Source organism: Xiphophorus maculatus, chromosome 6 (genome assembly GCF_002775205.1).
Source record: "Xiphophorus maculatus strain JP 163 A chromosome 6, X_maculatus-5.0-male, whole genome shotgun sequence".
NCBI lineage: Eukaryota > Metazoa > Chordata > Actinopteri > Cyprinodontiformes > Poeciliidae > Xiphophorus > Xiphophorus maculatus.
Window position 1 is genome coordinate 14,596,797 of NC_036448.1, and position 20,139 is coordinate 14,616,935.

Here is a 20,139-nt window from a genome sequence, read left to right on the forward strand (position 1 = left end):
CAAATAACTTGTAACTGCCTGCGCACATTTCATCCTTGTTTTGTCTGTTAAGAAAAGGGCCATGTGCCAGGACCACTCCGGGCTAGTTTGACTTCAGTGTAAGCGTCACAAATCAATTGAGGCAACACGGTGTGTTAAGGTATTTGTTAAGGTAATTTATTGCACCACGTGGTACGAGGGTGTCGCTTTTTGTGCCTGTCGCCTTAATTTAGCTTTATCTGTGGTTAACTTCCTGCTTTGAGTTTTGATGCTTTTATTTTTAAGGGACAACTTCCTGTTTAATTGTTATCATAAAGGCAGATTAACGGCAATCTAAGAAGAGAAGATAAATTGTAACGGAGTTTATAAAATGTATCTTGATATTAGCAACCCCTTGATAAAGGAACAAGGTATGTTTATGATATAAGGAAGTACACGTTTTAAATACAGTATGACTTCAACTGTGCATTTGTTTAATTATAGTTTGTAAACATTAAGTTGTACAGGTTATTTTAAGTTAAGAGAGGTGTTGATATTAAACCGAAAAAATCATTAATAAGGTGTCATCTTTAATTCGGGGGAGTATGGTACATTAATCCCCTTAACACAACATGTAATATGTCAAACAGAACAGCAGTCTTCATAAACATAACCCAAATTGATAATTGCCCTTGCTAAAATAATAATACCACTGCCAATATTATTCAGTAATATTGTAATGCAGGCTGCAAGCATAATAACAAACAAATAAAAGCGGTTATATGCTGTGAAAATACAGGAAACACACAATGAGAACAAAACAGAATGGTATGACCTGTAAATATCATAATTTTACAACAATTACTGACTTAAAGTTAACAAGTACAAATCTTGTTTAAGTCACAACAATATTTGTGGAAAACTTAACTAAATGTAACCTCATTATAACTGATTTATATATTTCTAGAAAGCCGTTCTTCTCTTGAGTTCTTCAACATTAGAGAAGCTGCCTCTGAAGTATGTCATCCAGAGAAAGCAGAAAAACAAATGTCACTTATTTATCTTCTGTGTAATTATTTACCCGGTCACCCTGACATCTAACCTAATATACAGTGTTAATTTGACAGACTTGTTTTAATATTTCACTTTGATGGTGTGAAGTTTGGAACTGATGTCGATACCGTTCAAATTTTAATAACTCTTACAATATAATGTCAGTGACGTTTCAGTTTAAACATGCACAAACAAAAGTTTGAAAGGAAAATTGCTTCTGGATGATTGCATGTTCTCCTTTCATAAAATATCATGAAACACTTTTGTTGGAAATTTGTTTAAAGAGGAAAGCATGAAGTCTTTTTAAAATTTTGTACATAACATAAACATGAAAAAGAACTTTGAGTGCCTTTGGCTGGGTATTTATGCCTTTATATGGGTTGGTGGGTGGATGCATGGGCCTGCTCCTCTTCCTCAACCGAGACACCAGATTGGCTCTCTGAGAGGAGGCTCCTCTAAACATCACAAAGGCTGCTGTGACAGACGGAACAGACAAAGTCAACAAATCACCTCAAACAAACCAAAGTCAGCCGGTTCTAAGCTGCCAAGTGCAGTACTCTGGTTTCAATAGTTGCAGATCTAAACCAGAAATGCATCACCAAAACTAGTCCTGTGCATGCATGTGGGTCATAGACAAACATTCCTTACATAAAGACAGTCATACACTAATCACAACAATAATCCAAGGCAGTAATGCATTTTTGAAAACTATTTAGAAATTAGAAATCTGGAGAGGTGGCATAATTTTATACTAAGCCTTTTACTCCTAAATAAAAGCCAGCACAACAAACTGAAGTCAGGAGTCACCTTTTTAATAAATTTCTTTTATGTAAGCTCAGTATACATACAGCTATGTTGTTAAAAGCCTCCGAGGGTTTGTTAGAGAACCTTAGTGATCAAACATCATGAAGCTCATACCAGAAAGACCAGGATTCAGGTTGTGAAGAATTTTAGAGTGGGTTGGAAAACAATATTCAAAGCTATAACTATATTAGAGCACTTTTCAAATTATCATCTAAAAATGGAAAGAGTATGGCACACCAGCAGACCTGCAAAGACTTGGTCATCCACCAATGGAGAAGCATTTAAGAGGCCCGTGGTAACTCTGGAGGAGCTGCAAAGATCCACAAGCAGGAGAATTTGCCCACAGTGGTGCAACCCATAAACTTGAACTTCATGACGCAATGGCAAGAAGAAAGCCATGGCTGTTGTCAAATGAAAGCAAAATGTAACTCTCTGGTGTAGATGCAAAACACAATTTGTGTCAAAACTCTAACTCTTCACCCTTTCCACCAGGACACAATGGAGTGATATAGATCAACAAATATTTCGCATTCAAGCACTACATCTAACTGAGAACCCTGGGATATCTTATAAAGAAGAATGTGCAGAAATATAAGTCAGTTGATTAGCAAAGTAGATATATATTGTTGGAGACTTTAAGCTGTAAATGCTCCAAAAACACATTTAAAGTATTGATTACAACCCACCTTTTAGATATATTTTAGTTAAAATATTTAGGAAACCATGTTTTCTACTTCCATTTCACAAGAACACGCTACTTTCTTGTATTCTTTCATATAGAATTTCATGAAAAGATTATGTATTGTTGTAAACTGACACACTGTGTAAAAGTTCAGGGGGTGTGAATACGTTTGCTCTGTAAAAAAAAAAAAAAAAAAAAAAGCTCAAATAATGTTATTTACCTGACTTACCAAAACCCTTACAACATAAACAGAAGGGTTCATGGAGCATCATGTTCTCTTACTATAACAGTTTGTTGTCGTACACTTTGTTGCGTAAAATGACGCACGCCCTTACCCACCAGGTCAAGGACCTGTATCTTTTAAATGTTCACCCAAACTCACTTCCAGGCTCAGTCTCTGCATCTCTCATAACCTCCATCCCTGCACTCTTCTCTGGTTCAGGACTCCGGCCGTTATGCAGCGGGCTTTGTTCGGCCGGAGCGCGTCACTCGCTCAGCTGGCGGCAGCGGCTCTCGACGGTCCACTCGCTGCTAGGAGCGCCCCGCTGCTGCAGCGTCTGGAGCGCTCCATGTCCTCCCTCTCTATCCCGCCTCCCGAATGCATGCTGCGACCGCTAGAAGTGCCTCTGCGTTACCTGTTCGGTCCGGGACCCTCGAACGTTCCTCCACGTGTCTTAGCAGCAGGAGGCAGGCCTATCATTGGTCACCTGCAGCCAGAAATGTATGAGGTAACTGTTCTGAAAAACAGTAGGATTCAGTTATCTCAGATTTGGTTTGTTGCGAGAAAATGAGTTTCATTTAGGTAGCCTTTCGGTCTTTGAAGATGCGGTTCCATTTTATTATTTTTGAGAGCTCTTTGATACAGTTTTGTTATTTGGAGAGATGTTGGCGGTTGCGTCCTAGCTTTGATTATCTCCACTAAATTGCTAGATTTTTCTTTTTACATGAGCAAACCTTAGATACATCACCTTTTTTTCTAAACAGAGTGGTGCGTAATTACGCACAGTCCCTGAAGCGCACACTCACTGCCGCCGCAGATGAATATTGCCTTCTATTTTCAATTACAAGTCGAACTAAAAGCCTGTTTCACGTTTTAAATTCGTGCCACAGATCATGAGCGATATCAAAAAGGGCATCCAGTACGCCTTTCAGACAGAAAACAACATGACCATATCAGTGAGCGGCTCCGGACACGCAGCTATGGAGTGCGCCGTGTTCAACGTTGTGGAGCCAGGGGAGAGCGTCCTCATTACCGTCAACGGGATTTGGGGAGAGCGCGTAGCTGAAATTGCGGAAAGAATGGGTATGGTGTTTTTTTTTTTTTTACATGGCAATAACCCCCCTATCAACACTGAAACTGAAACTCAATTAAAATGTATATAACATTTATATGTGTTCTGAGATAACTGTTGTACTGCTTTATTTATTAAATTCTTTTTTGTTTGTTTGTTCTGTCCTTAGGTGCCAATGTACACAGACTGTTAAAGGCGCCAGGAGAATACTATACCAATAAGGAAATCGAGCAGGTTTGGACTATGTCTTACAACTCTGGCTATTACTGAATATCTGAATTGTTTTCTTCCAGCAGACTTTGGTTCACTGAAGAATAAGAATAACAGAATAAGAAGAGTTGGGTGGTTAAAACTCTTTTTTGTGTTTTAGGCCATAGAAAAACACAAGCCGGTCTTGTTTTTTCTTGCACATGGAGAGTCCTCTGCTGGCCTCTGCCACCCAGTGGATGGCATTGGAGACATTTGTAGAAAGTAGGATTCTATCCAACTTATCTTTAAAATGAAATATGTTCACATTAAGGCATATTTCTCACAGCTCTATATTTTATGTTCTACAGACACAATTGCCTCTTCCTAGTTGACACTGTAGCCTCACTTGGAGCAGCTCCAATTTTTATGGACAAACAAAGTAGGTCAACAAATAAAATCACAATACTTCTGCTCAGCATTTGGCCTCTATCTGATTTTTACTTTTCTTATTGTATTCAAAGAAATTGACATCCTGTACACTGGTTCTCAGAAGGCTCTTAATGCACCTCCTGGCACTGCACCCATCTCTTTTAATGATAGAGCATGGTAAGACTGAACACTGTAGTGCATCACTGAATGTCTAACCAAAAAATAAATAAGAAATAGCGCAAATTATTAAAGCCAAGTGATGTTTTTTTTGTTCCTCAACACAGCAACAAGATGTTTAACAGGAAAACAAAGCCAGTATCCTATTTCTTCGACATGACACATTTGTCCAACTACTGGGGTTGTGATGGCAGTCCAACAAGAGCGTGAGTAATTCTTTTTTATTATTTGTGTCAATAAAGTAAATTCACAGTATTCTAATAAATAGGTTCAGTTCAGTTTTTAAAGTTTATGATCAGAAATATAACCACACATTTCTTGTGCTGTATTGTTTAACTTTCAATTGGAAGTTAAACATACAACTGAAAGTTATAAAGACATTTATAACTTTATAATTCTAAGTTATAAATGTCTGTTGCTTCTCACTTAGTGATGAAGGAAATTCAAAATTTACAGAACAAAGAAACAAATGATGAATGAGATGCTAAAATTCCTCATTTTGCTGATGTGCACAAATGAAACTAAATTGATTTTCTGTTTTGCATTATACTTGGTACACAGTTACCAAACCAAAGATACTCTTTTTTATGTAGCTAGTGTTTTAGTGCCATCTTATGTTTAAACAATATAACGTCTTTGATTAAAAATTGTAAGACAAAAATAATAGATAAGACATAATAGTTTGCTCTGGGTTTTAGATATCACCACACTGGTCCCGTTTCTGGATTCTTTGCACTGAGAGAGAGTCTGGCAATTCTTGCTGAAAGGGTAAAGAGATATTTCACTATTTTTCCACCTTACCACATCAACTGAATTTAATACTTTAAGATTTCCCTTTAGACTTTAAACTGTACTTAGTTCAAATTCTCTTTTCATTATTATATATATTTGTTTTTGTTTTTTGTTTTTTTCTTTGGCATCTGCTAATAATGATCTTAATAAATAAAGCCAAGTATAACAATCATCAATAGCCCTGGCGTGCCTACTGATTGGTCTCAAATCTGCTGGTTTTCCTGAATGGAAATTAAAATTAGTCTACAATATGAACTATGTCCTTTATTCTTCTGCAAGTAAGACTACAACATGACCAATCTTTGTCTGCCTGTAGGGGCTGGAAGAGTCCTGGAGGAAACACAAAGAGGTTGCAGCCTACCTCTACAAAGGACTAGAAGACCTAGGGCTCAAGCTTTTCATCCCTGACAAAGTAAGACAGTTGAAAAGCTCAGAAACATATATTGTTTTGTTTTTTGCTTGAGTAGAAACTGTAGAATGTACATTTGAAGGAAGCAAATGAGAAAATGGGACAAAAACACTAAAATCAGTTGGTCAAAAAGTATGCTAAAACAATTTTCTTGGCATGATGTGTTTCATGAAGGAGTTGAGGCTTCCTTCTGTTACCACCATATCCATCCCTGAAGGCTATGACTGGAGAGAGATGCTCACCTACATTATGAAGAATCACCACATGGAGATGACAGGAGGACTGGGTCCATCCGTTGGCATGGTTGGTTTCATTTTAGAAGTGTGAACATGCAAAGGTCTCATCATTAGGGTCACTACAGGTGGATTAAAGAGATATGACCTTTAGACCCCCTTGTAGGTGATAATATTTTGAGAAAAAAAAGAAAAGGAAAACATAATAAAAATGCAATGCCTTTTCGTTTTAATATCCTATTCATGTTTAAATTAAACATTTGACTACGCACACAAAAACAGACTTTCTTAATATAATTTCGATCTGTTTCTATCTAGATACAAAATAACAGACATGTTAATGTGTATATTTAAAACGTAGATTCCATCTAAATACTTACATCAGAAGCAACGTTGAAAGACTTGAGTCGGGGTTTTTTTTTATATAATCCTACTGAGTCACTGCAGGCATTAATTCACTCTCTGTTTTAATTAGGTGATGAGAATCGGCTTGATGGGATACAACTGCGAGAAGACCAATGCTGACAAGGCATTGCATGCCCTGGCAGATGCTCTGAAGAACTGCAAAAAGAGCAAGCCTTAAGAACTCATATTCTCACAGCACTGACTCTGCACACATTCATAAGATATATCCAACATGGTTGGAACATTGAATAAAGTGCAGAAATCTCTTAGTGCTATCTACTCTAAGGATTTTTCAGCATAGCTCTTGTATATGTTTGCCATTATTAAACTAAAGTTGCAGAAGCTGCCATGCTGAGTACACTGATGATGTTAATAAAGTCTGTTTTCTGAAATACTCAAATGCTCCAGTGTCGTTAAGCAGAAAAGCTGAAATGTCCTGATATTTTTTTAAACTATCTCAAGCAAACTGTTCCAAATATCTGATTTTCATACCTGCTTATCCTTGCAGGAACAGAGTTAGCTGGTGCTTATATCCAGTAGTTGGTGGGTGAGAGAAAGGGTATGACCTGGACAGGCCAGCAGTTCATTACAGGGCAACTCAACTATGCACCCATACATTCACACATAAGGGAAGTTTAGAGTAACCAAAGAAAGTCGTGTTTTTGGAGCACCTTAAGAGAGCTCACACCTGCGTACAAACCATGCAAATTAATTGCAACAAGACCCTTGGTTGGGATTCAAACCAAGGAACTTCTTGCTAGACAACAGTTCTGTCACTTGTTTGAGTGAAACGTTTGGAGATTTAGCATTTACATCATTTTCAACTTGATTCGATCAATTCTAATTAAACTAATTATTAACAATTGTGCTCATTTAGTTTGTCATCTCATGCACCTTGTCACCTCCGACAAACTACACTTCCCAGGAGTCCATGCGGTGCTCGTTAGCTGCGTCTGAACAGGTCCTACCTCTTTGCGACTTTCGCTTTATATTTCTGTCCTTTGTTAGGGTCGATACTCTCCGTCCAGGAGCAAATTTTGTCCATGGCGGCTCCCACTGATGGCAACGGTAAGACCGGAGGTCATGCTTAAATTAGGATTAAACTATAAATTAAACAATGTTAAAGGATTTTTGTTTTACTGCTTAAATTATTTGTCACAGTGACACGGCATGTCGGTTATTGAGACTGGTAAAAAAAAAAATCCTTAGCCCTTTTCTTAAATAAATTACTGATTTTCATAAAATATTTGTAATTATTATTTTCTTAGTACATTTCCTTTTGCCGTGCACTTCGTTTAGGTAACTTTTGTGCATGCATTTGAGTTTAACATAAACAAACAAACAGACACCGCCGCTTCATGTATACTGTGAACTGCGCATGTCAAGTGACTTTTCACCGTTTTTATTAACGATGCTTATTTTATTTGGCAGATTTAATTTTACTTTTTTGTCTTATTTGGATTCAGTCATTTTCCTGCCATGTTTCTTCTTCCTCGAGTGTTTTTCATTAACGTCATACGGTGCTCCACTGCCATCTTCTGGATTCAGATCAGTATACTGATTCTGCAGGAAGTGGATTTTAATTGACCCAAACGAGTTTTTTTGTTTTTTTATGTCAGATTTCATTATGATGTTGAAATTAGACTTCTTGGTTTTTTTGTAAAATAATTAGTCCAATCATTTTAATGAAATATTTCACACTGGGACTAATATTGTGCTCTACAGTTTCTCTGTATCATATTTGTATCAAATTTGTTCAGTTTCTTGTACTCATTTTGTGTTCGCCCTGAGAACCATACTTGGTTTGGGGACCCCTAAGTTTCAATCTTAACTTTTGCATCTCTGCCATCATCTGGACGTGTTTGTAACCACACTTTGCATGTTTCTAGTTTCTGTTAAAATAACTTGGATGCTTTTATGCAGTGGAAAATTTGTAGAAAATATTTACAGAGAGCTCATCCTTTTCTGTAAAGAATCTAAACCCTAGCATTTGGGCTGTGTTTACTGAAAGCAAACAAAATCATTTTCTGCTTTATAAAGAGCATGGACACACTTTCGCTTAATTAAAAATCACATCACACAGGGAGTGTTTACCAGGGTTTTATTGAGAGTGGACTCTTGACCTGTGTGTGTTTGTTTTCAGTAGCAGTGCAGCTGAATCCCGTCCTCAAGCCTCTCAGTTGGCTGCTGGGCACCTGGGAGAGCGACGAACCCGGAGAAGGAACGTTCCCCACCATAAAACCTTTCCGATACACTGAGAAACTACATTTCAGCCATGTTGGGCAACCAGTCATCAACTTCACGTACGTTAACCCTGCAGAGTTAGACTTTGTCTCAGCAGCAGAATTAAACTTACTTCTTCGTGTTCTCCATCATATTTCCAGCTCATTCCTGACTGTTTTGTTTAGGTTTAACGCATTTCATGCGGAGTCCAATAAGCCTCTTCACAGAGAATGCGGTTTTATTCGAATCGAGCCGGGGACAAACAAAGTGGCCTTCATCATAGCACAGAACTCAGGTAGACATCAACTAAACACGACCAAGTTTCTGATAATTAGTGCTGTTTTACGTTCTGCTGATTTATTTTTTATTTTTTTTAAATCTCTTAAAAACTTGAAATCACAAATGCCATTATATTGAAATGCAGAATCAGGTTCTGCAGCAGTTATGTCTGGCTCTGCTTTAGAGCCTGTTGCAGACATGTAAACAAACACTAAAAATGGCTGCTTTGTCATTAGTTTTTTTTAATTTGTTCTCAGGTCATTGAATTTACAGTTTTTAGTTTGTCTCAACCCAGGACAAATGTGTTGTCTGCAGAGATATCCTCCTATTGCTTTCCTTGTTTATGCCTTCACTATATTTGTACTCGCATGGCTTGTTTCAAGGCTGGATGTTGTTTTTATGTAGGTCTGGTGGAGATTGAAGAGGGGGAGCTGACAGGAAATCAGCTCAAGCTGCAGTCTCAAAGCCTGGGTAGAATCTCTTTTGCCAAAGAGCCCCATGTACAACAGGTGAAACTGATCAGTCATCATTCGTACCCAGAAATGAGCTGATATTACTGTATTCTGAAACCCTATGGCGGCTTTCAGAATACAGATTTTCCCTATATAGTGCATAACTTGCTTTCTGTTGCTTTGATTACTGCATTACTTTTCTCTTTTCTTCCAGATTGGCCGAGTCTTGCAACTTCGACCAGACGGGAAGCTTGAACAGACTGTTTCCATGGCAACAGACAACCAGCCGCTCACTCAGCACTTGTACATCACTTACAGCCGATCATCTTGACCCAACCAGCCGCGGCCCCGCCATTGCTTTTCATCTCACACCTGTCAGAGCAACATTTTAGGAGTGTGGGTCAGAAACCTTTTCTTTCTCAGGGAGTTTATCATTTGTCATGCATTTTTGTTTTAAATATTGCATGCATGTAAATATGTCCCTGTTTTGAATCTACATGGTCCCAATGGATAATAAAGATTAAACTTAAAACGGTAACGTTTTCGTTTTGATAACTCAAACTTAAATTAGGAAAAGACATGAGGTCTTACACATGCATATTTTTCGAAGCACATGGCCTCATTTGAAGCCTGTAACCAAAGGTGATTAGGACAGAAAAAATGGTATTTTAAATTAAAAACCAGAGATTGGAGCTGCTAACTTTCTTTTTCAATGTTATTAATCATCCCACGAAAAATAACTTTTCATAAGACCTACATGCTTACAAACTGTAAACAGAGTTGCAGGCAACTCCTATACTTAATAGAAAACCAGAGTCAGTCTTGCAATTTGTTTTTGCAAAAAATTGTGAGCGCTTCAGACCATGTGGTCCTTTGTGTCATACGTGATAAAGAATATGGTAACTGACAGCTTACTGTTAATGTGGCCAGTAATACACCTGCACTGGGAACTCTGGCTTATTCTTCTGACTGGATGTCATCTCCTGTCTCTGAGATTAGAGCCAGTGAATTACACACTGGAAGGGATTGATAACTAAAACTACATGCAGCAGTCAGTCAAACAGTTGAAATCTGAAATTTGCCAGAAAAACTTTCACGTTAAAAGGACTGAAATAGTCTCAAACCATATGCTACATGTTGTCTACTTTACAAATAAATTTGCTCCAAAGACCTCCAGAGAAAAGCATTAGTGAAGAAAAGCCAAACAGTTTAATGAATGCAACTAATACAGATGAGAACAAATTTTTGAACATCCCAATGTTTGTCTCAGTTTAAATATTTCTAATGGGAACTTCGTCATTAAATTCACACCAGATGTCTGCAACAACTGGCCTTATCGGACCAGACCATTTGTAAAAATATTAAAAAGCTGGTAAACTTTACTGTATTTGAATCAAATATTGTATTTGGAATGACCCTATTTTATACCTTGTGAAATCCTTTCATATTTTCATACTATATAAATTTTTGAACTTTCCAATTCCTGAGATATGGTTAGGCACCACTCTGAAGCTTCATCAAGTTCTTACAAAATAAAATTATTTTTAAAAACAGCTGGAGAACCGAAATCAAGTGCCACGTATTGGTAAGCATTTGTTGAAATTTATTGTGGGTTTAAAAAATATAGAGCAGACACAGTTGCAAAAATAACACTGAACTTTAAACCCAATACACACATTCATCTTGAAGTGCTTGTTGTAGTGGCAGGTTTTATGCTGCGGTGGAATCGATTGTTGGTTATCACCGAACATATAAATAAAAAACTTAAATAAAATATACAAGTTAAAAACTGAAGTCAGTACAGCAAAAATGTATCATGTACTTTGTGAAAGTCATCTGAAGGTTATAAAAAAAATGGGCTTGGCTGGAAAAAAAAAAAGTTTTGTTTAAATTGAAAAAATATATAGACATTTACATCATCACTTTCACCTGTATTTGATGGGAGACGCAGCTTGTGCTTTGGCGAAAGCACAATAGTTTCATCTCCTGAAATGTAAACAATACAGCCAAATGCTGCTCAGAGAAAGTGGACTCAGCAGGGTGAAATCTTATCCTCTGCAGGCACCAGAAACCTCTCAGGTAATGTTTCAGCTAGCTTAGCATCCACCCAGAAGTCACCTTCAGCTCTCTGGAAATATATATTCTAAAAAGAGCACATCTCCCACAGGACATTGGCAGTAAAAATAGCCTCATATTACATCAGAGAATGAGTGTTTACTGCAATTTGATAAACAGTGAGAAAAAGCATACAACAGGTGGAGCGCGTTGTGAAAAATAACATTTATGCTGTTAAATATTAAGGTTATCCTCAATTCTCCACTGAAAACATCAAGCGACTACTCTTTGGTAGAAGGGTAATCACGCACAGGCTTGTGCAAAACATGACACACTGCTGATGAAACATTTGCCAGTGACCATTCAGCAACACAAAGGGAAGAGCTGGGAAAGCTCAATCCTCATCAGGCACAGCGAGCATTTCCATCTCACCTTTTATCGACAAGACAGAGATTCAGTCCTATATTTTCACCAGTTCTCTCCTCCGTCTGAGCAGCTCACTGCTCCTTCATGATGTAGACGTACACAGTAGTAAGAAAATATTTCAGGGAGTCGATGACTGATGACAGCCATGGCCGTTCAGGAGTGCAGTCCATCTTCACCACGCATTTCATAATCTCTGCCTGATGGAAAGGGAAAACGGAGTTTATTTTAAAAAGTGATGCCAGAAGTTTGCTGATTTGTAAAGATCTTTACTTCTTAGATGCTGTTTTAATTTAAGATTTTAAACCTAAATCTGCTGGCATTTTGAATCACTTTGGGCCAAGCCTTTGTTGACGTTTATAGTAATATTTTACAGTGCTCATTGATAGTTTTTGAGGTTATTAAACATTTTGGGGTTTTGCAACACCTTTGTGGCAAAAATTCACATGAACCAAGAAACTGCAATTAGAATAGAATAAAGTAGAATTGAAATATCCTTGATTGTCCCACGATGGAAAAAAAATCTGTATAGTTGTATCATATATTTTTTCTTTATTCATGAACATCTTTCTCAAAACTACCAAATATTTAATCACTTTCTGGATATTAAACGTCTTTAAAAGTCACTCTCATTGTTTTACTATTTCTTACAAAATACCCCTAAAATAACAGATTTAAGTATTGTGTATGGTAACTAGTAGTGAGATGGACTATAAATAGGTCAAGTTTTGATTTTATTGCATAAACATATAGCTGGATACTGTAGCTATATGAAATGAATGTGGTTGATAAAGTGATGTTTTACAGTTACCCCTCTCCCTCACAAACAGTGTGACATCTTTTCTCAGTCCTATGTAAATAATTTAGCAAGAAGGCTAAATAAATGTGTAGTATAAGGCGGTTTAATTGATTTAAATCCACATTTCTTAGTTTAGCAGCTTCCTTTAAGGTTTGAGGGCCAGTTATTAAGCAGCAGCTTTGCTTCTGAATCGTGTTTTTAATTCAGAGAAATTACAAAGAAAGCACAGACTCACCCATCCTCCGCGTCTCTTCAGCCAGGGAACGAGAAATTTGCGGACAAACTGTCCAAGACTGTCCACTATGATGTGCACTGTGGTGGGATGTCCCTGTCTGACGCAGTCCACTGCCAGGGCTCCAGCTACTGCATACATGGCAACCACTTTACCCCATGTTATACCTACAGCACAAAAAATAAATTAATTAATTAACTAATTAATTAATTAAAAAAACAATAAAGACATTAGTGCAGTAGGTTTAATTTTAACTGTGTATATACAGGCAAATCTGAACTGATCTGAGAAAACACTGCTGATGATCTCATCCCGTGCCTCCGGCTGTTTAACTTTGAATATAGGTTTTGGTTGCTAACGATATTGATTTTCTCTTACAGTCACTGTGTAATGGGCCAGAAACAAAAATAAAACAAAGGACATCAGTTCCTCCTTTTCACGGAAGCTGAATTTCTGGACAGGAATCAACAATCAATTATTTACAACATTAGCCATCCTTAATCCCTCTCCCCTCTGAGTTTTAATATTGTGCAGCCATTGGACCTTGTACTGAAACAAAAATCAAACACCAGGTTCAGGTCAACAAACCAGAGTAATTTGTGTTAATGTGACTGATAAGAGTTCTTACACAAACTGCCAGCCTTATTGTCAATTAAAGAGGTTGGGATTATGATGCCGTCAACCATAGCTTAAAAGCTGGAAAAGAACATAACGTAAGCTTTTCCACATTTTGTTATGTTACAACCAAAACATTATTTTTGATTTAGTAGGACACAAAGAAGCACAGTAAATTGCACCATGCATTTGCTTTTAGCTCTACTTACCCCTAGATAAAAAAAAGAATACAAAGAACTGACTTCAGAAAAAAACTAATTATTCATTACAAAACAGAGACCAACTGTGTGTAATTTTATCTTGGTATAAAAGCGGTTGTTTTACGAAAGCCTAAGAGGTTTGGTAGAGAAGCAGTTACTTATCTGTATTGTTTTTGTTCTTATAAGAGTTTTTTTTATGTCATACAGCATTCGTTTCTACTAATGAACAAACAAAGCTGTCATGAAAAACTAAGTGCATATCACACTAAACACATGATACTCCAGGTGAAACAAGCTAACAGTGACATCATGGGAAGTTGGCAAGACCTAAATTAAGCCAATTTAAAGAAGGAAGAGAATTATCCAAAGTCCAGATCACAATCCAATTGAGAATCTGTGACGAGACTTAAAACTACTATCCAGATGCTTGCTACCTAATCTGATGAAGCTTGAACTATTTTGCAAAAACAAGCAGGGTAGACATACCCAGAAACTTTGCAGATGCAAGTGAAAAGTTGGTCTACAGAGTATTAATTTAGAGAACTGAATAAAAATGCAGACTACAGATTTTTATTCTTTGAGCAATATTTAAGAAAGAATTGGGGAAAAAACCATGTAGCATTCTCCATCCATTTCACAATTATGCTCCATTTTGTGTTGGTTTATCAAATAAAATCCTAATAGGATATAGTGAAGACTGTAATGTAAAAGGGTGTGAATACTTTGACATAAAAGTGCAAACTGAGCCTGCTTGAAAGGAGCTGCCTGACCTGACAATTACAGCCACACGAACGGTTCTAGGTACAGTATTCAGGGAAGCTGGCCCTTTCATAATAGCCATCAGGAATGCAGCTAAAGGCTAATGTCATTGGCCTCTTTTGGTCCTGCTTGCTTTGTCATGAATGTTCCACGGGGCTGATCTGCAGAGTCTGACGGTGGCTATAAGGGGATAGAGCAGTGGGTGAGCTTAAATGAGATAACAGTCCATGGACGCTATCCGAGCACATCATGTCTCAGTCCCTACTGAGAAGCAGGCCGAGAATAGACACGAGATTGTCAGGGATAAAAGAGGAGGGCGGGAAGAAATTGAACAGGGGTGGGAGGCGGAAGAAGATAGATGAAGGAGAGACGAGCCATGTTGATTCTAATGGAGGACAACAGAGCACAGAAGGCTGCTTCAATTTCTTTTTGGGCTGAAGAATGCTAACAAATACCTAAAAGCTAAAAATAAACTTTTAAAGCAAAAGGAAAGGAGAAGGTATGTCTGATTTTTTTGTGTTTCCTTTTTTAATCAAAGTTCTCAACCGATCTCAGAAGGCAAAGTGCAACTCAAGCTCCCAAGTTTGTTGTTCTTTCAGAGGAATCCCACGCTATTTCCACAAATTACGGCCCTGTGACATCAGAGTGGGGGAAACATTCGGCCAGAGCGCAGGCATGAAAATTATATTAAGAAAGTCTGTTTTTGGCACATCCAGGCAATGAGCCAAATGTTGCATGTTCATCACAGGGCAGCCAGATTCTTCTAATCTATCCCCGAGGCTTATAAAAGAGAACAAGGAATTGTTTTATTTGGAAACTCCAAACCGTCAGCACTGTTTTTGGTAGTGAACAAGGAACATCTGTTTTTGAGAAACCCAGAAATCATATCAACATGTAAACTGAACTCAAGATTCGTATCAACAAGAAAAACCTAATAGAGATTGCATAATTTGTTTCCCCCAGAGAGCCTATAAGACACGTCCAGGAAACGACAACGGAGGTCATTTTTCACCATTTGATCAGATCCTCACACAGCTTTTATTTGTTGCCTTTCTCATTCAAGAAGTCTTTTCCATGAAAAAATGTACAAAACGTCCCAATGAACAGAGATGCTTATGTGGACCATTTGTCTAACATTTTGCAAGCAACAGAAATTAGCAAGTTTATAGTATTTTGTGGTATATGACATCCTGTCACTTCCAAAGTATAGATGTTGCTTCTGATGGACTCCCTTTTTGAATAGTGGGTGCTTATTGGGATCAAGGTCGTAGAATTCACATTGTTCAGCTGCATCAGCATGAGGCACTTTACTTTTGTTGTAAAGTCAGCAATTTGTTTTCCATTTATCTGAAGATCAACTGAATCTGAGATGGTATTTCAATGCTTCATATGGGCCCGCAAACGGTCAGAAAATTACAACATTTAATTTCACTTTTGGATTAATAAATATTGTTGAATTGAGCTGAACTGAATTGAGATCATGCAAGACATTTTTTCTTTTAAATATTTGTGTAAACACAATTGACACAGCATGTTTACTCAGGATCTTCATAACCACAAAATTGATTCCCAAACCAATGCCCACTTGACTCCATGTACATGTCAGATTTAGATCAAGGCTCAAAAATTTGTCAAAATTGCCAAAGTATATAGAGGAGGTATTTCACAGTTATAGTCTCATTCTGGACTTTAATAACTCAAATTCCAAAATTATGCCACATGGGAGCGAGAGCTAAGCCTTAACTTTCTTGATGAATGGTGGAAAAATGTTCTCACCAAGATTAGTTAAGTTTCCTCTTGTGCTCGACTCACTTATTCAGTTTAAGGAAGCACACAGGGTTCATTATTCCAAATTCAGATTATTGAAGATTTACACAGAAATAGAAGATAAATGTAATTGTTGTTTAAGCCCAGGTTGTCGTTTAAGTTACAACCTTATAGTCCTAATTTTTGGACTGGCCATTTTAAAGCAATGTCTTCTGTGATGGGACTTTGTCTAGAGCAGGGGTGGGCACTCCTGGTCCTCGAGGGCCGGTGTCCTGCAACTCTTAGATGTCTCCCTGGTCCAACACACCTGAATCCAACAGCTGAATCTCCTCCTAAGTGCAGTCAAGTTCTCCAGAGTCCTGTTAACGACCTCATTATTTGACTCAGGTGTGTTGAAGTAGAGATGCATCTAAAAGTTGCAGGACACCGGCCCTCGAGGACCAGGAGTGCCCACCCCTGGTCTAGAGCATTGTCAATTGCTATCTTTGGGACACCAATACAACTAAACTCTACCCAGAGGGAAATTGTTGCCTTCACATCCCTGCTCAGGGGACGTCAACTTCTCCTGGAGTGGAAGTGACAGAATCCTCCCTCAGTATCAAGTAGCTTAAAGGACACTTTCTTTTTCTTCTAAAATTAGAGAAAATAAGGTAAACATTGAAGGGATTTTCAAATTGCTTCTCAGATATTGGGGTGCTGCCTGACTGAATATTGTGCCATTTGTTGTCACACGTCTAATGTTGAGCCAGGGCAAAGGGAATGAGATGGGTAATGTGGGAGTAATATACTGCATGTGTTTGTTGTTGATGTTGATGTTGTCCTATGTTGAGACTTAAAATTGAACAAATATCTGGTAGTAAAAAAAAAAAGCCAAACTATGCCCAGATAGAGAACTATAAAAGGGCCATGATGTCTCACAAGACTAAAGCATTCAGAAATAACAGACAGAAAAATGTGTGTGCTGAGGAAACGCCATAATAAAAAGATAGTGATCTCCGTTTCCTTCTAAAAACTCAAGATCTGAATGAGTAGTTATGTGATAATTCAATAGGCTGCATTATAAATTAGCGGGAGAAATAGTTTTGTTTAGGATTACATAAGAACTGTAACTAAATTAATCGCTTATCTACAAAGGGATCGACTTGAAAAATTATGACTGATGTTCGTAATTTACCATTCTCCTCTGGGACCACTTTGCTTGGATCATTATCTAGTATTTGTGGAGTCCTATGAACTTCTTTCATGTTTTCTGTCAAGGCAAACATGTTGTAAAACCCAAGTTAGAAACTTTTTCTTCCAGTCAACATCAAAGTATAACTTTACAAGTTTCTTAACTGTGAAGTTAGAATATGTACATATGTTTTTTTTAGATAATGTCCCCCTCCACCTATGACTGATTTATCCACTCACCCACCCCCTCATACTGAAAGCCCCTCTGTAAACTAGAGAAACTGCAGAGTCACCAATGTTAAATCACACTAACTGCCTTCATCTGTAATCTCAACTCCAAGTCACTTCCTGTGCTGGCAGAGCTCCTACACACTTAATAAACAGCGTGTTTACAATCATCATCATCATTATCATCATCATCATCATCACCGCCACCTCCTCCTCATCCTCCTCCAGGGTCATGGCATACCTGCTGCGAAGATCTCCGTTGCCACGCCGAGAAAGGCATCTGAAACCACGTTCTCCATGGCAACTGAAATGTTAAGCTGCCGTGCCACGTTCCTGTACAGACTGGGCTGTATGCACTCCAACTCATCGCCTAGGAACAAGAGACAGAGAGGGACACCAGATTGTTAGGGAGAAGAAAAAAAAAAACATTAAAGCGGCATAAAAGAGACAAAACACTGTCAGGCAGTAAAATTTAAATAAATCGGCAGAACTAAACATAAAACTGCGTGCAGAAATGTAAATAGAAAGAACAGAAGTCGAGAAGATTCAGACATGGTCTTTTACTCATCCGTTTCTCCAAGCCTATGTCTGAAAATAGCTGATAGAAAATATGTGGGAGAAAAATCTATTTATATTCAAGTCTGAAAGGCTGTTCAGTCCATTTTCTTGCATATCACATGCATTATGTTTTGTAGTTGTACATGTTATTTCTCACAGTTTCCCCCATAGGATATACAGAATATATTTTATATTTTTTCAGGCAGATAAAGATAGGAGTCTGATAAGGTGTTTTATCCTATCGAAGGTTATTATGTTTTTTAAATTACTGGGTTTCTTTTTCAAATTAATTTCTTCAAGGTCAGTTTATGTCTACATTTGTGGCTAAAAAGCCACAAATGTAGCCATAGCAGTGTTAAAAAAAACTCAGAAACATCTTCAGATGAGATGCATATGAACTTGTAAATAAAGTGATCAGATGACACAGGCTTATGGGTTTCTGAGGTCTAACCGATTGCAAAATCTTTTTTTCAAAGGACTATAAATGCCTACATGCCAAAAGGTTTGCTGGATGTTCCTTAGTAGAGGTAGTAGTTCTGAAACCAACATAAAATGAAAGGATTACGAGAGCATCTTCACTTGTGCATTATCTAACCTCCTGAACCGTTATCTATCATTTGCTACACTCATGGTAGTGCATCAAAACGCACAATGGTCAGTCCATATACTGATGTATTTAATGAAAAGAAAAAATAGAATTTCTATGTATTGATCAGAGCCGATCAAGAGAAATTGGCCAATTCCAATTTCTGGGATCGGCCCATAAATTGGGCCGATCTGGGATCTGGCTGTTTCTGTAAAGAAACAGCCAGATTTAAAGCTCAGTTATCCAAAACTCCTCTCACCAAGACAAAGAAGCACCAGAGACACCTCGGCGAGCGCTGCATTTGGGGCAGAGAAGTTAATTTCAGTCTTGGACCAACCCAACCCGTTCTGGTTGAGCCTGGATAGAATATAGTCTCTGCAAAGTGCTTTGGACTGAGACACCAGCTCCTTCTCGGTCAACGATCGGTCAAAGACATCGAGGACCTCCGAGGCGAACATAGAAGATCGCCGGAGAACATCCATGTCCTGCTCCTGAGGGATCTGGGTCAGTGAAAGTCTGACCTCTCAGCGATCAGCTGTGTAATCAAGAGTGTCCTGGTTTTCCTCCCAGTGGGAAGCCAAGTTCAGGGATGAGGACAAAGCAGCTTCTGTGAGGATAGATAAGAATGAGGCTATCAGAAGGGTAAAAAAAATATTACCAGAAGAGTATGAAAAATAAACAAGCAAAAACATAACTATCATGGGCTGAATTCAGAAAAATAAATGTTTTTTTTTTTTTTTATTTATTTACTAAAAAATAATGCACATGACATACAGGAACTAAAAGTGACCAGAAACTTATATAACAATACCACGGAGGCGTTATTGTTGAGTCACACTGTGGGATAGTCAAGATATTGCAACACCTTTTTACATTATGCAACAACAGTGATAGCATGATAACGTTTGGGACAGAGACAGAGCAAGACTGACTAAGAATTAAAACATTTATCCCAACTAAGGCGGAAGAAAAGACAAAGAAATCAAAACCTGCATTTGAAAGAGTTACTCTTACCATCAGCATTTCATGCACCTCTTTCCTGATATGACTTGACCTGATCCCGAATTTCCAAAGGAGCTGGGGGGTAAAAGCCTTCCAGCTCGGACTTCTTGAGGTTCTCTCTACTAGTAAAAAAAAAAACTCGACTGTACGCGTAAAAAAAAACCCAGAATAATTGGTTCCCACCCCGCGAAGTTCGGGTCCTGGTCTCAATTTCGGTTCGGTCCAGTTGTTTCCGTGCACAGAGCTGACTGTTTGAGAGCCGCCGTTAGAAGACGCCTACCTGTTGTTCCACCTTCCCATTGGCGCCCACTGGGTGCGCTGTTTTTACTGCATGGAGAAGCCCGGTCGTGAATGTTTGCCGCCCGCCT

At 38.1% G+C, this 20,139-nt stretch overlaps 3 protein-coding genes across 4 annotated transcripts; 2 read left to right on the forward strand and 1 right to left on the reverse strand.

Annotated features, from left to right (window-relative positions):
* Positions 1-2,881: 2,881 nt before the first annotated feature.
* LOC102218672 (serine--pyruvate aminotransferase-like) lies at positions 2,882-6,817 on the forward strand. Its single transcript, XM_005796000.3, has 11 exons — positions 2,882-3,225; positions 3,608-3,800; positions 3,959-4,023; positions 4,160-4,260; positions 4,347-4,417; positions 4,500-4,584; positions 4,692-4,790; positions 5,283-5,352; positions 5,693-5,788; positions 5,960-6,088; positions 6,494-6,817. The coding sequence occupies exons 1-11, from the start codon at positions 2,953-2,955 to the stop codon at positions 6,599-6,601; spliced, it is 1,290 nt and encodes a 429-aa protein (XP_005796057.1). The 5' UTR covers positions 2,882-2,952; the 3' UTR covers positions 6,602-6,817.
* A 97-nt stretch (positions 6,818-6,914) lies between these two features.
* Positions 6,915-9,915, forward strand: thap4 (THAP domain containing 4). 2 transcript variants are annotated; one of them, XM_014472345.2, is made up of 5 exons: positions 6,915-7,491; positions 8,567-8,726; positions 8,832-8,941; positions 9,331-9,434; positions 9,592-9,915. In XM_014472345.2, exons 1-5 carry the CDS (start codon positions 7,467-7,469, stop codon positions 9,706-9,708), a joined length of 516 nt encoding a protein of 171 aa, XP_014327831.1. In that variant the 5' UTR covers positions 6,915-7,466; the 3' UTR covers positions 9,709-9,915. The 2 variants fall into 2 exon arrangements, with proteins under 2 accessions (XP_014327831.1, XP_023191695.1); XM_023335927.1 differs by having other exon boundaries at positions 8,570-8,726.
* A 1,044-nt stretch (positions 9,916-10,959) lies between these two features.
* Positions 10,960-20,079, reverse strand: LOC102218937 (bcl-2-related ovarian killer protein homolog B-like). Its single transcript, XM_005796001.3, has 5 exons — positions 19,784-20,079; positions 19,029-19,376; positions 17,867-17,995; positions 12,890-13,053; positions 10,960-12,055 (listed from the first exon to the last, which is right to left on the reverse strand). Exons 2-5 carry the CDS (start codon positions 19,249-19,251, stop codon positions 11,930-11,932), a joined length of 642 nt encoding a protein of 213 aa, XP_005796058.1. The 5' UTR covers positions 19,252-19,376; positions 19,784-20,079; the 3' UTR covers positions 10,960-11,929.
* Between the last annotated feature and the right edge of the window lie 60 nt (positions 20,080-20,139).